Source organism: Buceros rhinoceros, unplaced genomic scaffold (assembly GCF_000710305.1).
Source record: "Buceros rhinoceros silvestris isolate BGI_N320 unplaced genomic scaffold, ASM71030v1 scaffold2685, whole genome shotgun sequence".
Taxonomy (NCBI): domain Eukaryota; kingdom Metazoa; phylum Chordata; class Aves; order Bucerotiformes; family Bucerotidae; genus Buceros; species Buceros rhinoceros.
The window spans coordinates 28,646-44,930 of record NW_010411007.1 but is presented as its reverse complement, the minus strand read 5'-3'; the positions used below and the strand labels follow the sequence as shown (position 1 = coordinate 44,930).

The following is a 16,285-nucleotide window of genomic DNA, read 5'->3' as shown; positions in this document are numbered from 1 at the left end:
CCCCACCACTCTCTGGGCCTGGCCATGCAGCTAGTTTTGGATCCAGTGAATTGTCCACCCATATAGCCATGGGCAGCCAGGTTCTCCAGGAGAATGTGATGGGAAACGGTGTCAAAGGCCTTGCTAAAGTCCAGGTAAACGACAGCCACAGCTCTTCCCTCATCCACTGAACGGGTCATCTTGTCGTAGCAGGAGATCAGGTTGATCAAACAGGACCTGTCCTTCATAAATCCATGTGGACTGGGGCCTCATCACCTGACTGTCCTGCACACATCCCATGATGACACTCAGGATGGTCTGCTCCATGACCTTCCCCAGCACTGAGGTCAGACTGACAGGCCTGGAGTTCCCCGGGTCCTCCTCAGTTTGTGAGGGGCTAAGCTGTCAAGTCCAAAGCCTCGGTTAAAGCAATTTCTCATCTATCCAGAACTATCACAAGAAAAGACCTTCATGAGAATAATAACCTTGTGTCTTGATGACGGACTCTTCAGCTCCTGCTGCCCTCAGTGGCTTCCACTGTAAGTCAACCTTGTGAAAGTACAGCCGATAAATCAACGTAACTGAACTCGCGGTCGCCATTGGTCTCCGGCACAGGGAGAGAAGGTCTCAACACGCATTTTCCCTGTTAACATGCTGCTCTGCATGAATGGTGCCCCAGAAACATTATGCAAAAGTGCTCTTAAGCCTCAGCAATAGCGAATTAATTCCATTTATCTTAACCCACTTTCCTCCAGGACACAACACATCATATTTTCATGCGCCCGTCATTGCCTAAGAGCACGCACTGGAATACTTCCTCCCTGTCAGCTGTCACTGGGCAATTTATTAAGCCATTATAACCTGGATTTGTGTCTGAGCTTGTTGATTTGTTACCGCATTCATAAAGCTGAAATGCTGCTTCTAGACTGATGAGCTGGGCTGTACAGCCTTACGCATGCACACACGCTCTGCTTCAGCAAGCTAAGCCTTGCCTGCTCCCACCAAGACTGGGGAACGACGAAGACATTACGAAGCAGCTATTGGGTTCCATCTCCATCCCTCTTTCCTGTGCCACCACCTCCACTTGCACCAAGGCTGGGCCCCTGCCAAACCTGGATAGAGCATTATTGCTCTGGTTTGAGTATAATTTCTCTAGCAATAGCTCAACCCTTACGGACCCCAAAGTCCCATCACATAACCCTGGTCTTTCTTTCTGCTTTCACCTCTTTAATGCCAGCTGAAAGCTAGTTGAAAATGGCAAAGCATTTAAAAGTCTGTCTCTGCTAATAAGGAAGTCACATGAGACAACCTCTATTTTATGTACTGGCAACACAGCAAAAAAAAAAGGGAAGGGTCAGATCCTGCACTTGTAGAAACCTCGTGATCTCTAGTAAAATAAATGGAGCTGTACTGGTTCACACCAATAAAAAATGTGGTCCACACGACTGCGTTTTACGCCTCGCTCAGTTCCCACGCAGGGTTCCTCAAACACAACGCCGTCTGTTGAATTCCGCAGGAAGCACTTACGTCTGTTTTCCCTCACATCAGAAGCAAGTCTAAGCCCATGTCTGTGATCCTCCAGGCTGTTTGAGCATTTCTCTTCCGCTGGTTCTAACAGGGGTTATGTAACTACCAGCCTTTGAGGGACTTGGCCTTTCCATTTTGTCTCTTAGGAATACTCGTTTGATTTTTGGGAGCAGTCTTGTGAGTCTTTCAAAGATGATGATTAGCTCTAGCTGGTCTAGCCTTTCTGTCAGATGACTCAGACTTGAGTTGAGACATAAAAACAGAATTATTTTAGTAAATGTGGTAACTGTCCCTATTTCGTGCTCATCAGTCGCAGAATAATGGTACTTCTGAACACGTCTTCAGTGATACAGCAAGTCAAGCACAAGGTAGAACTGAAGAGAGAAGATGACCCGCGTTTTAATAATGCCTTTCCCTGCACTTACCACATTTTCCCTCATTATTGGCAATCCTGCGTTGTTTTAAGGTGCCAGACGTGACTCTGTAAGCATCACCCAGTGGATGGTGCATGTTCTGACTCATGTGATGGCTCGGTGATGCTCATCACATCTCTTTTGGCTGCACTGATTACTGCCACATTCTCAGGCTCCGTGACCCATAGAAACATCCAACAATCTTAATTTTTCAGAGGGTTCATGTTGAACTCAATGGTAATCCAAAACCACCTGAGTTTAAAATGCCGTAGAGTTAAGAGCAAAACTAGGTAAAATGAAGTAAAAATGTTATTGCAGCAAAGCCTACAAACGAGCTGTTATCGATGACATGTACACCTACATATAGGGAGTTCCTGCTTGACTGGAGCACTGACACCTTTGTTAGTGAAGAGTTTAAAATATTTTTCAGTGTCTGGTGCATAAAACATCATTTTAATTCTTCTTACTGCAACAGGTAAAGCCAAATTCAGGAATGTGATCCCTCCAGAAATGCTGGGAGGGATCTCTGTTAATTTGGATTTTATAGCTCTGAATCTGTTCTGGAAGGGGGGTGCCTTTATGCTTTTTTCCTTCAAGGAACCAGGTGTAGTACGTTCTCTTCTAATAAAACACTCTTATTGCTTTGGTTTTTCTATAACAGCAGAGTGGTGGGAGCATTCAGTAGATTGAACCGTTTGTTCAAATCTCTGCTCGGACTGAATGAGCCCAAGGCCATATCTAGCCATTAGACACAAAACCTTCAGTAAATCTTGTATTCAGCCCGGGGTATGGGAACTAGTAGCCAGGTCTTGCAAGTCTAAATGTTATCCTGCAAGTTCAAAGCACAGAGAAACCCATTATTTAACCTAACTCAGCCCAACCTAACCCAACCCAACCCACAGAAACACAACGGACTTTATTTCTGCAAACGGATGAATATTAGGAGAGGCATTTTACTGCATTTCATGTAGGTGTTTTTCCCCTATCACCTGGAAGCGTATATAGAACACTGGGTGAAGACAGGTGCAGATTTTTCAAGGGGTATGCTCAGCCTAGCGTAGTAGAGACAGATTTGTTCCACGAATTTTTATAACCCTTGTGTATCATCCAGCCACTCACCCTGAGCTGGCAATTAATGTGAAAATCCTCTGATGGGGAGAAACGCACACAGTGGTGGTAGCCATGGGTCTGCCTCCAAGACCACTGGCTTCCAGGAGCTGCGGATTCTGCAGGACAAAGCCCTGTATTTATACACCAAAGCATTTCGGGGCGGAGCAAACACTTCTCACACGGTTGTGCCTCAGTCACGACCCAGTGCATGCTCCTGCTGGGGTGAGAGGTTAGTTCAAACTCCACGGCTCATTGGGTTCTTGGCTCCTCGGGAATTAGCATTGGCAGTTATCTGCGGCAGCAGACACCGGGCAGTTGTTTATTCCAGATTATATGTCATTCTAACCAATCATGGACCTTCACAACAAAAGCCCATTGCTGAAGAATACAGATCCCAGTGAACCACGGAGGGGAGAGAAAACCAGAGGGTCACTGCAGCGGGAACGCACCGCGCTGCAGACGTTCTCGGGGACAAGCTGGGAGCAGGCTACCTTGGACGTTGACTGGGAGGTGCTCAGGCAGAAAGGTCGTTAGAACAGCAGGGACAGGACTCAGGGTAAGGACACAGAAAAGCCAGAAGGAAAGGAAGAAAAGAGGTGGATGGAAGAAAAATAACCATCTTTTTCTGGTGCCGTATGACATAAAAAAGCAGCTCCCAAAAGGATCTGCTGGAGTGCTGCGCCCAGTCCCCTGCTATTATCAGCCAGCAGCTCATCTAATGTTACAAATTTATTATGGAAGATTCCATTTTTTCCTGGGTGACTTCTGATCACACCTCTTTATTTGGGTGATTTCAATTTCCTGCCTAAATTTATTCATGATTAGTGTCCTCTTATGTCAATATGGCCTTTAGATAAATATCTCTTTTCCCTCCTTAATGTTTGCTCCAGCTGATAACACTGAGTTTGAAAAGGAAAAAAATATCTCAACTCCTTTATTCTCCTCAGTTATTGTCCCAGTGGGGAAATCTCACAGCTGCAGGCAGACAGCTAGTGTGAGATACACATCCACATGAAAAACGGCCATGATGCCCGCACGCAGATCTCCTGCCTAAGCTCCTGCGGAGATCTGGTCACTGCAATGGCTGGAGGCCAGAGAGCCATCCAAATGCAAGTGTCTTCTCCAAGGCGAGCTGAACAGCTCTCCGGACTCCAGAGAACACATCCACCAGAGCTCGACTGACTATGGCTCCACTTCACACACGAGGCTCACGTACAGGTACTTACTCACAGAGGTATAGCTCATGTATAGGTACTTCCCCATAGATACCTGAAGGTAGGTATGTGAATCCGGACCTGACTCCCACCCTCACGGAAGGGAAAGGTTTTACTGAATCCCTAAACACGGGATCGCAAGTCCACTTTGACCAGGATATCCAAGAAATCAGCACGGGGCCAGGAGATGGACACAGGACCGACACGAGCCGGAAAGGTTTTACTGAATCCCTAAACACGGGACTGCAAGTCCGCTTTGACCAGGATATCCAAGAAATCAGCATGGGGTCAGGAGACGGACACAGGACCGACACGAGCTCAGTTGTGGGTTTGACCTCAGAAGGGACCAGATGCCTACAAACTTTTGACCCTGCTATTTTATTTTGTGCCTTTTCCATACAAATTAAACTGCAACAATCATGTTTCTTTTTCTTTCATACAAGTTAAAAAAAAAAAGGAATCTTCCCAAATTACTGTCTCAAATGCACTTGCAAGGTCATTTTTGGAGCACTGTTTAAAAGGGTCAAGAGAATAAGGTGGAAACGTCCACGTGGACGGCTACTTACTGAACTCACAAAGCAGTGCTCAGGTTCTCCGCTTTCAAACAGGATGACATCTTTTATGAAGACCGCGATGGCTCTCATTATGAAGGACATGAAGAGGTGCATATGGATATAATTTCGAGTACAGTGTAGCTTTCTGTTGGGAAGAGATGAAACAACAGTTCTGGCTAGCAAGGCTTCTCAAAAGCATTATTTATCTATTTACATGTTTCTTCTGACAAAATATAGACTTACAATTAAACATCAGAAGGCCCGAGACAGACTGTTCCAACCTAAATCACCACAAATCCACTTAAGCCTTTTCAAATCCATGAAACGTGTGGCAAACCATACAACTGCTGCTTTCCCCATTCTTGGAAAAAAACGGTCAAAATACAGAATGACAGAAAACAGGTCCATCACGGTGCTCTCCACTGGAGGGGGAATGGTTTTAAGCAAGCAAACCCTGCTCACGATAAAGGTCTGTTTTCTAGGAATGTTGGTGCTGCAATAATTCTTTCCACTGTGAAATGTTCGGAAAGAGAAATAAACTCCTAGCGTTGATGTCAAAATTAACACATAATACAGGCTTTCTGGAGCGATGTAAACTGTATTTTCATTGAAAAATGACTAGTTATTATTGATACTGAGGGTAACACCAGGGTTCTTCTGTCTTTTGCCCTAATATTTTGAGGATGAATTCTGATCAAGTAGGTCTTTTTTTTTTTCAAGTGATTCTCGACGTCAGTTCCAGTGAAAGGCCTCCTGCTCTGGAAATGGGTACTTTGTACAGCCATCAGAACCACAACAGACCTCACCCGCAACGTGATCAAATTACCGCCTCTTCATGAGTCACCGTGCATTGGCAGAGACCCTGCTCTTTATCTCTGATGATGGCGAGATAATGTGACCCAGCTGAGTCCTCTGTACCAAGGCAAGTCAAATTACGCTGTTTCCCACGAATGAAGAGCGTGAACCCTGACAGTTTCACCAGCTGAGGTGACATCTTGTACCTTGCTGAGATGAGATAATTTGTGTGTGTGTCTGATTCACTCTCTCCCTGTAAGAGGAGTGGAGAGAGTGTGTGTGCTGGGAAGTGCAAAGATCTTGAAGGGTGAGGCCAGTGTAAGTGGGAGAGTTACCCTAGAACATCGGCTGTTTCCTACAGCTTTCTTTGGGGGTGAGGTCTGGCCAAGACTGCCATAAACTGGGCAGCCATTTAATGCACTGCAGGGAAGCCACTGGAGAGTGGCGTGAGGAGATGGAATGACATCTAGAAGACTCTTGAAGGTCTGCTTTTTGCTCCTCTCCCTATACATCAACAATACTGTAACAGGAGATTACCTTATTTGCAGACATCTTCACCGGAGGCACCCAAATTTAGATGCCTGAATCTACCATAAACAATACAGACTGAGGATTAATTAGGGTTAATTAATCTGCTGCAATCTAGGCATCTAATACCATTTGATATGCTGTGGACTATCTGCACATCAATCCATAAGAGCCTGGATCTCCTGAAGGCCCTGCATCCTATCTGCCACCCTGTGCACATCTCAGAGGCTCCAGCATGCCTGCACTGGCTCTGGGTGCCCATGTGTTGCCACAGAGCTCTAGCAGGAAGCTCTTCTGCCACAGCCTTTGGGAGCTAGTTCTGGGGTGTGATTCAGCGTTTCCAACTCCTGTGGCAGTGGAAATGCATCATTCCATAGTACCCATACATACCATACTGAGTAGGTCTCTGTGGACTGTAACAAAATTACGGGATAATGGCCTCTAATACAGAGATCCACCACGTAACGACCTGCATTTAGTGAGATGAATCTCACCTCAATGATTGGATTGGGGCTATAACTCTCACACAGAGGCCACAAATCACATAGCAAAAAACAGTGGCATCAAAAGATGCAGGAACTTTCCTCCTCTGTCCGATTGAGACTTGACAGAAATCTCCTGCATCCATCTGTAATACTCAGCCTATAACTTAAACTATGTCCTTTGAGGCATCCCCGTACCTAGGCTTTTTTTGCTCATGGTCTTACCTGAAGAGACATAAAATGATCATAGCTGCCGTGAGAGCAATGAGCGATAAGGTATGTCCAATGGTGTAGCCGGTCTTGACCGTGCCATAGAACGCCGTTTGCTAATGTGGAGGAGAGAAACAGAACAAGTGTTTCAAAGAGCTGCCAGCACGCACTCCTACATACAGCATCACTGAGTTTTCACTGACTTTCCTGGTGAGACAAGGAAATCATCCTGCTCCATTCTCTTCAAAAACCTCCAACTCCTTCACCCTTTGAAATCACATCCAGTAGAGTACGTGACTCAAACACCACCGGTGTGAATAAGAAGAACATGTCTGGATGCAGTAGAGCTTGGATCGCTCCAAAACCAGGTTACAGTTACACAAGGGAAAAGTTCCTGGAGGAAGGAGTCTGATTTGACACTCGCAGAGACAGCGACAGGGTTATAATCGTGTGGAACAAGAATGACTAACGTTCAGTTAAACAGTGCACTGACACATCGGCTCTGAGGTGGTGAGCACGATGAGCTTCATCTTATTAAGGAAGCTGGAGGAGAACTGGTCTGGAAATCGGTTTGCTTTGGTGGAAGCTAGACACCGTGTTTTGGCAAGTGAGAACTGGACATGTTCTCCTTCAAATCGCAGCGGTGTTAATTCAGAAATATACGTTAAGTTGGAAATTAGGTCATGGCTTTTCTCTTTGACACCGTACAGAGGGAATCTGTGAGCATGGGGCACCACGGGACATAAATCCAGTAGGGAATCCCAGTCTAAATAAAATGAGGAATTAAGGCAACAAAACTCCAGCTCTCCTACAGTTCCTCAGTAACACTCTAAATCAATGTATTTTGATTTTCAGCTTAGAAAAAGGACAAAAGACCAGTTGGTATTTGGACATTTGTTTTATCAATGAAAAAAAATCCAAGTTTTTATGAGAATCTAATTCAGTTTGTAGAAAATCTTATTTTTCCAGCCCTTGATTGACCCTCCTTGTCACCATTTCCTACAAAACCCCCAAAACAACCAAAACCGCAAAGAGCAGTTTAGACAAAAAGCCCTAAACTCAACCTTGTTTGGGAAAACACTCTTTAATAACAGCGAGGGTTGACATTTTTATACACTATTTTGTATTTATACACTCGACAAGCACTAGGTGCTTTACAGAAGCAGAGCGGCTGAGATGAGCAGTAACTCTCTAGCATTTGCACAAGTCAACGTTCAGAGCTTTCAGAGAACGCAAAGGTTACCCTGGTCATATCTACATCGCTTCTTAGACCACAGATCTCAGGCACGGCTAGAACCATGGTGTCTTCACAGCCCCATTCAATGAACTCACACCACCAAGAGCTTTGGGTCAGTTACTGTGAATATACAATTCATAGCAAGGGCGTCAGGTCCATTTGTCTCCCTGATCATGCCCAGATAATGCCAGGAGGCTGCTCTGGAGATGCAGTCACCCAGCCTGGAACGGTTGCAGCTAAGCCTTGCTCATCTGCCCTGCATGGAGGGATTGCACTGCAGTAAGAAACAGCAGAGGTTCCACCTTTCTACCTCATTGTCTTGCAGATTCCAGCCAAAGTTCATTAAATATCGTCTTGTTGCCAGTCTTGTTTGAGTTTGGGTTCCCAAGGCAGCTGAGTAGTCAACTTCCTTCATGTTGGGTTTGTCTTTCTCTCATTATCTAGTTTCTTTCTGGGTGGCACCAGAGCAACAGTGTTCCAGGAAAGACCTGGCCCACAGAAGGAGGGAGCTTGTGGTAGGAGACTGAGCGTGAGGAAGAGGCTCTCAGAGTTGTTCACAGGAGCAAGTTACGAAAGATATGAAAAGTTATGAAAGATCTTGGTGTTATTCAACGAGCAATTCCCTGCTCTTCTATTTTACGATAACCAATCTTTCCTGTGTACAGAGAGATGGGTTTGCATTCAGTTTTTATGTAGCATGCGGGGTCATCTCTGTTCTTGAAGCAGCACAGAATGGCCTCTCACTCTTCATTTGCACTTGCTAATGACAATCACTTCCTGTTATACAGATATCAGAGAATTTGACCTGAGACCATAAATGGAATTGGAATTTCACTCAGAGCTCCAATTCCCAAAATATTCCTATGAGGGAAAAAGAGGCATTGAGAGAAGGGGAGTGCGTGCCGGGATGCCTGGGTTCTAGCTGTGGACCAGCTGGACTGATTTACAGATTGCAATTAGACAAGTTCATCATTCTCTCTCTCACTTCCGAAAGTCTCTTCTTAATTTCCCAGGAATGTGGTAAGAACAATTAGTTAAGGTAGGTGCTAAACTGAACTTAGTTTTTGTTCAGTGACCTCTACATTCGTCCCTTGGTAACTGCAATTAGAATGTGAAACATTTACATTTGTAAGAGAAAAAACCCCAGAAATACTGATGTGAAGTCTTTCAGTAGCTCTGCACCCAAAAGTTTTGGGTTCGTGTCACGTAAGCTAAAGTCATCTGGGCTCCTTCTAGAGTAAATGCAAAATGGTCCGTTTGGATGGAACCGTGGGATGAACTGACCTCTGGAGGTGTGTGTTTTCTTCACCATCTCCAGACGGAGCCTATGACCAGAAGGAGGAACAGAGGGAGAAGTTGTGCATCATATCTATTAGCTAATGTGTGGTTTTTAAAGGTCAGGTTGGGGATGGAATTATTATCGCCGCAAAGATCACCGGTGCACGTCTTTGGTGCCTGCATCACCTGCTTCTTCGGGACTGCCAGAATTTACAACTAAAATCTTACACACAGCCCTTATTTATTTTTCATATTTTTCTTGTTGTTTTCTGACTTGAGACCAGCAAACGTTAAAAGTCTGTTCTGGTCCTCATGTCCCATACAGCCGCTGTTCTCCTTTTCTTCTATTGCCTTTATTTCTTCCTCCCCAAACTGACAGCCAATTCAACAACGACAAAAATTCATTCTTCACAGGCTAGCACTGCATGTTCGCCCCCCTCAGCCACCTTTCACACGAATTAGACTTGAACAGCACGACAAAACCGTGGAAATCAAGAGAAAATAATTAAGAAAGAATTAAAAGAACACAATGCGTGTTCTCCTGGTAACGCGGCACCCTGGCAACGCTGCAATCCACTGGGTCGCCAAAGCACGGCCCAGGAATTCCCCAATCCCCTCTGCAGCTGGAACACAAACCGGAGCTGTCGATCGAGGACCTTCCCCGAGCAGACCCGTAAGGAGGGCTTTCGCAGTGCCACACACCTCGAGCTGAGGAACGAGGCGCTTGAGGACGTGAAGCGGTGGCTGATGCCGAAGGCAAACGAAGGCTCTCGTCAGCAGAGCCCCAAAGTTCTTTGTGCAACTTTCCCTTTGTTGTTTTCTGTATTCTTTCACTATCAAGGCTGTCTCAGTTCGCTTCAGATTCTCGTTTAACTCTTTGAGTGCCTTGGTAAGGTGCTACACAAAGGCCTCTCACAATATATGTTTATTCATTATTGAGATTCCTACGTCCAACATTCACAAACGCTGTCATATGTCATACAACAGAAAAAAAGCGTGGGCATAGGTTTAATATAAACACCCAGTTGCAGTGAATGATTTTCTAGCATAAGCTTTTTCTTGTTGACTGTGGAACTGCTGGAAGCGACTGGTTTAGACCCTGAACATTTAGTTAGGCGAGGTGAATCTTGTTTCTAACATTTGTTATCCTCTTTAGACTTTACCCTTCATGCCTCAGCATGCAGCAAACCAATAACAAACACCTCCCTGTGTAATGACATACTCTGTAAAGCTAATTACACCTAGGTCGGTGATTAATAATTTACATACAGGCAGTATCTCAGAGACCTTCTCGATTCCAGAAAGTCATAGGGTGGTTTGGGTGAGAAGGGATCTTAAAGACCATCTAGGTCCAACCCCCTGCCCTGGGCAGGGACACCTTCCACTAGAGCAGGTTGCTCAAAGCCCATCCAGCCTGGCCTGGGACACTGCCAGGGATGGGGCATCCACAGCTGCTCTGGGCAACCCGGGCCAGTATTTTGCAATCTCCTTACAAAATTCAGTAACGTTGCATGAATATGGAGTGTTCCCTACAGCTTTCTAGATCTTTACCTGGTTGAGATCAGCAGAGCAGTACTGATGGCGAGTGAGTTATATCCTTTGATCCCTTGTAATCTTTTGGTGCTTATGTTGGCCTAGAAATACTGGAATCACCGTAACTACCTAAGGATAAATATAAATGTGGAGAGCTCCTTTCGAAGTGGAACACAGAAAATCCAGCACCTGAAGTTTTGTGTGGGCATCACAGAGAGACTGGTTTGATATTCTCAGGTTCTGATTTCCTGTCCCGCCCCTGGAAATCAAAGGGAGGATGGTCTCTTTGACCAGACATTTGATCTCCGTTTCCAGGGATCCTCAAGAGGATCCTTCCTTCTTGAGGAATCAGAGTAGGAATGGAAAAAATTTGGCATGGGAAGATCACGTGAGTCTGATACCGATCCCTGTTAAATTTTGATGTCTCCCCACCCAGGTTTACAAACCTCTTCCCCTGGTGTGCTGTTGGAATCATATCCACAAGCTATGGCATACGGCGCAGGGTACACCTCTGTCCAGCCCTGGCTTGTACAATTCCTGGTCACGTTTCCTGGAAGAAAAGAGAAAAGGGTGATTTAAAAAGAAATGCTCAGCTAGCTGTTAAATAAATACCTGCCTTTTGTTGATTCAAATGCCAGAGCATGTTTCTTGTAACTCTTAGAGTAAAATTCCCCTATTTTTTCTCTGTCACCAAGTGTTTATATTACAGGCAAATGGGAGGGACCCACAGGATCATAAAGTTCAGACCTTTGGTCGTTGGCACTACACCAATGTTGTTTGAGAGCACTATTGTCATATTGCCTTCTTTTCTGGCAAAATTTTCATCTGAACAGAGCAGTAAAGTGTTTACGTCTTTCACTTGGCCTGGGAGAAGCCAAGACAGGGAGAGATGAAGTGCTCATTTCACATTACGCGGGTAAGCTCGGGGGTCTGGGAACTGAACGCAGTTCTCAAACCTCAGACCTTGCCTACAAGACAGGCCCTCATCAGATTCTTGGGAAATCTACTACTCTTTTGTTTGAGAACCAAACACGTCAAGATTTGGCTGCGAGGGGAGAAAAACCAGCTGCTGACAACCTGTATTGCCTGTTTTTATATGTATACTCAAAGGCAGGAAGATTTCCTGGACTCTTGAGCAAGGTGAGTGCCTGGGGCTTCCAACTGGCTAACAAGAGCCTTAATTAACATAGGGACACCTCTCTCCTTCAGCCAAAGCTGACAAAACTGTCAGTTCACACTCTGCTCTTCCTGGTCCATCTGGGATTGTGCATTTCTCACTTGGTGAGATGTCTCTGCTTCCCGTCCCAGCTGGACCTCGAACCCACATGGGTTAGGGGCTGTACAGACACTCCTCGAGCAGAAGAAGGAGAGACCAACAACCTGACCAGGACAAGCCTTACCCTGAAAGGTTCATAGTCTGCAAGGTGAAGATAGATGTTTGTCAGACAGAAACAACCAAGAAGCAACACATCCAAGAGTACAGTTCCCCCAGCACCCACTTTGACCACTGCTCCCTCCCCTCTGGCGGATCACATCACTGCGGCTGTCACTGGCTGTCATTTATCACCCCAAACTGCTGCCATCCCCGACTGGAAAGCTGAATGAGCAAACAGCAGTCAAAACTCACTGCTTCGATGGAGAATTACATCAGGGCAACTCGAGAGCTTTGCAAACACCTCCAACACTGGGGTTCTTTGCACACAGGAGTAATAAAACTTCTGCAAACAGGAGCAAATCCATTACGCAGCCATGAGTCATGAAAATACTCAGGCATCACCTCCAGGAATTTCTGACAACTGAGTCATCTGAACATCTTCCTAACAATAGACCTGTCGTGCACCGGAATCAGCAGCAGCTTATCCCCCGGCTTAACTCGCTTCTTGAATCCCTCGGACAGGGCGGGTTCGACACTAAAACATGCCCCTGCAATTTGTCTTTACACAGATCTAAACTCCAGGAAGGCTCTGGCGCCGTGTTCATCTTAAAAGCTGCTCCAGGAGCAGCTTCAGCACGGTGTGGTGGGCTGCTGCTCCCCAGGCCTCTTCTGCACGGTCTGCTGCATTGTTTGCATTTACTTTTAGCAGGGTTCACACCCGGATTGTAAGAGATCTTGTGAAAAACAATCAAGGACGTGACAGCTCAGGGCTTTTTTTTTTTCATGAGGTGTTATGTCATTTCTGTTATTTCTTCTTCATTACAATGGATCCCATTATCTGAACTTTTCTGCTTCCTATTTCCTGCTCAAAACTCCTCCTCTGTTTGTGGATGCCTTTAGTTTTCATGATGGTTTTGCTTCTTTGCTGTTTTGAACTAAGGGGTGCTTCTTTTAGCTTGATTTTCTTGTATTTCTCCTATTTCTTTTTAAATGCACTTCCTCACAACTGCAATTCTTCTCTCTGCTCTCAAGGATCGTTTCAAAAGCTGTCTTCATGCTTTAGCAGATGTGGAAACTAAGGCAGAGGGAAGCACAATGATAGGGCATCACCGGGATTAAATAATAATAGTAATAATGTCTCTGATTTTAGGGAAACTCACTTCCCAGTGAAGTTTTTCTACCACCCTTTGCTGCTCATGCCACTTTTTGATGTGCAAATCCACGGTGTGATACAACAAACCTTTATAATAACTCTCATGGTCCTCACTAGAGGTTTGGGAGGTGCAAAAAGTACAAGATTTTACCACACCACGGTTTTGGCTCCAGTGATGGATGATGTCTCCCCTCACAGCAAACAACATTTCTAATTACTGCCACTCACCAGATCACACTTTATACTGAAAAGGAGCATGAAATCTGGAAAAGCTCCTCACAGGTGTAGTTCTAACTCCGAGGTTTACTCACAGCAAACTTCAGACTGAATATTGAACTGAGATTTTTATGTCGCAAGGTCAAATCCCAGCTCTGCCACAGACCTTCTTGGGTCTCAATTTCCCCACCAATGAAGGTCTTTAGTAATGAAGTCTGATCTCCTGCCAACGGGACGCAGAGTGTTCAAAGCACCTGAAGTTTTATATGCTGTTTTCCAGAACTGTTTGCCATTAACTCGTGTGTCTCACTACTTTGTGTAACACAAATTCTGCTTAGAATGATGCACTAATGAAGTACTTGGAAGCCACAAAATGTAACTGGCAGTGTCAGAAAAGGCAGAGCTTCTGGACTTGGAGATGGTATCTCCAGCCTTGGAAAGCTCACAAGGTTTTCAAAACTTTCCCATTTCCTATCACACTAAAGCCAAATCTTTAAAAGCTGCATTCATGTTCCTGGAGAATTAGTGAGAAGGGAGACCAGGGGTTTGTAACTCAGTAACACGGAATTAGCAACACACAGCGAAGGAGATGCACTGAGAGCTGGAAAGCATCCTCCTGCCAAGAGGCCGGTGCTCTAGGCTCTCCTCTACGTTGTGGAAAAAGGAGGTTCAAGTCCCTGGTATGAAGAGTCCCCTCGGTAGGGTGGTATTAGTTAACACTCATGAAATAATCTGCCTTTGTAGGGTCTGTGTGTTACAACTGTCACACCGGTGCATCTACTCCTGAAAGCCACATCCATTTTGGTGAGATGAGATGTTCCATTTAGAACAAAATAAGCAGCAGGTTTAATTTGAAAAAGTCACAACTAACTCTCGTTTATGACAACAATAACCTCGTAACATCTCAGCTTCCTGCTTTCACAGGATCACAGAACGGTTGAGGTTGAAGGGAGCTCTGCAGGTCACCTGATCCAACCTCCCTGCTCAAGCAGGGCCACCTAGAGCTGGTTGCCCAGGAGTATGTTGAGATGCCTTGTGGATATCCTTGGAAACCTCCAGGGATGGAGACTGCACAACCTCTCTGGGTAATCTGCTCCAGTGCTCGGTCACACTCACAGTAAAAAAACCTGTTTCCTTACGTTCAGATGGAGCCTCCTGCATTTCTGTTCGGCCATGGTTAGAAAATCAAAGGCAACTGGAAAGTGCAAGAGGATCTCATTATTTCAGAAGCTCATTTCTGAATGGGAGCCTTGCGTGTAACAGAAGTCCTCTTCTGGGTGCTCTCAGGACAGAGCGAAATCCCTGGTTCCCATTTCAGTGGTCCATGATCTCTGCAGAAGCACCACGCGTATGGTCCCAGGAGGATGGGATGTTGTTCACGAGATGCTGCTAATGATGTGCAGTGACATCCTGCTCTTCAGCTCACCCACAGCAACCCTGCCCATGCAAGCAAGGCAACTGTTTTCACTGCAAATTAAGTGGAATGTCTCCAGGGAGAGATTCACTGCCAAAGGTGTAAGTAGTGAGCGTTGGGAGCTGTCCTGGCTCACAGACGCACGATAATAGCTAAGGTGCAATAACACGGTTACGTAACTGAGTCCTGAGCAAAGCATCACATTCGGCGGGACCGCAGCACGCCAGCTCCTTCACCGCTGCCTTCTCTCTTTGCAGATGTGAGCACAAAGGAGTTCAAGGATGAGGTTTTAAGGGGAACAAGGTGATGACCTTTTCATAAGGTTCTCTGCCAGGTAGGAGGGGATGGATGTACAAAGGAAGCAAAATAACAGTGCAGAAATGAAAATTAAAAAAACCCCGTTAGTCGTCTAGAGGAGGCAGACACAGTGTGCAGAGATAATCCTTACTCAAGCTAAAGAACCTATAGCTACTGCCGGAGAACCGGGATGGGAAACTAAGCGGGCAGCTCTCCAAAAGTACGCCGGGGAATAAAAGCTGCTGCTTACAGAAGGAAATTACCACTGTAAAGATAAGGCTCGACCTTTGGCTCATTTATATCAGTGTTTGCGACAGTCAATGCATAAAATGCTATTGAAAAGCAAAGGGTGAAACCACAGGCCTGAATAACCAGATTTTGGGATGTTTTACCGCAACACTGTCTTAAGGCTCATGTGCAGCATGAATGAGCAACTGTTTAATCGAATCATCGCATTTCTTGGTCTGGCCCGAGACGTGAGCTCGGCCTCTTTGCAGATGTATTGACCGTGGAAGCGCAAACGTCTTACTGCTTCAGGTCAAGTCCCAGTGAGATCCCCAGGGTCTCTCCCAAGCTCAGCACCAGCTGGACTGCAGCACGTTAAACACTACCCAGCTCAGCAGACGGGATGGGCCTTCCAAGTCGATGTAAACTGCTGTTTATATTATATTATATGTATAATGTCTCTATGTATAATAAGACACGGCTCTTCCTCATGAGCTACCTCTGCCTGTAGAATCACAGATGGGTTTGGGCTGGGAGGGACCTTCAAAGCTCCTCCAGTCCAACCCCCTGCAGGGAGCAGGGACATCTGCACCCAGAGCAGGGGGCTCAGAGCCCCAAGGGCCAACCTGACCTGCCATGGGGCCAGCGATGGGGCTGCTCCCACCTCTCGGGGCAACCTGGGCGACTGTTTTACCACTCTCATCGTAAAAAATTTCTCCCTTAGATCTAGGCTAAATTACTCTTT

At 45.7% G+C, this 16,285-nt stretch overlaps 1 protein-coding gene across 1 annotated transcript in view; it reads right to left on the bottom strand.

Annotated features, from left to right (window-relative positions):
- Window positions 1-4,805: 4,805 nt before the first annotated feature.
- The window catches only part of LOC104493182 (vasoactive intestinal polypeptide receptor-like), a gene marked incomplete at both ends in the record, with an annotated part of 35,043 nt that continues 23,563 nt past the window's right edge, over window positions 4,806-16,285 (bottom strand). The window contains 3 exons of the mRNA XM_010135814.1: window positions 4,806-4,942; window positions 6,828-6,928; window positions 11,307-11,410. Of these exons, the coding sequence (XP_010134116.1) occupies window positions 4,806-4,942; window positions 6,828-6,928; window positions 11,307-11,410 (342 nt within the window). The remainder of the gene's footprint in view (window positions 4,943-6,827; window positions 6,929-11,306; window positions 11,411-16,285) is intronic.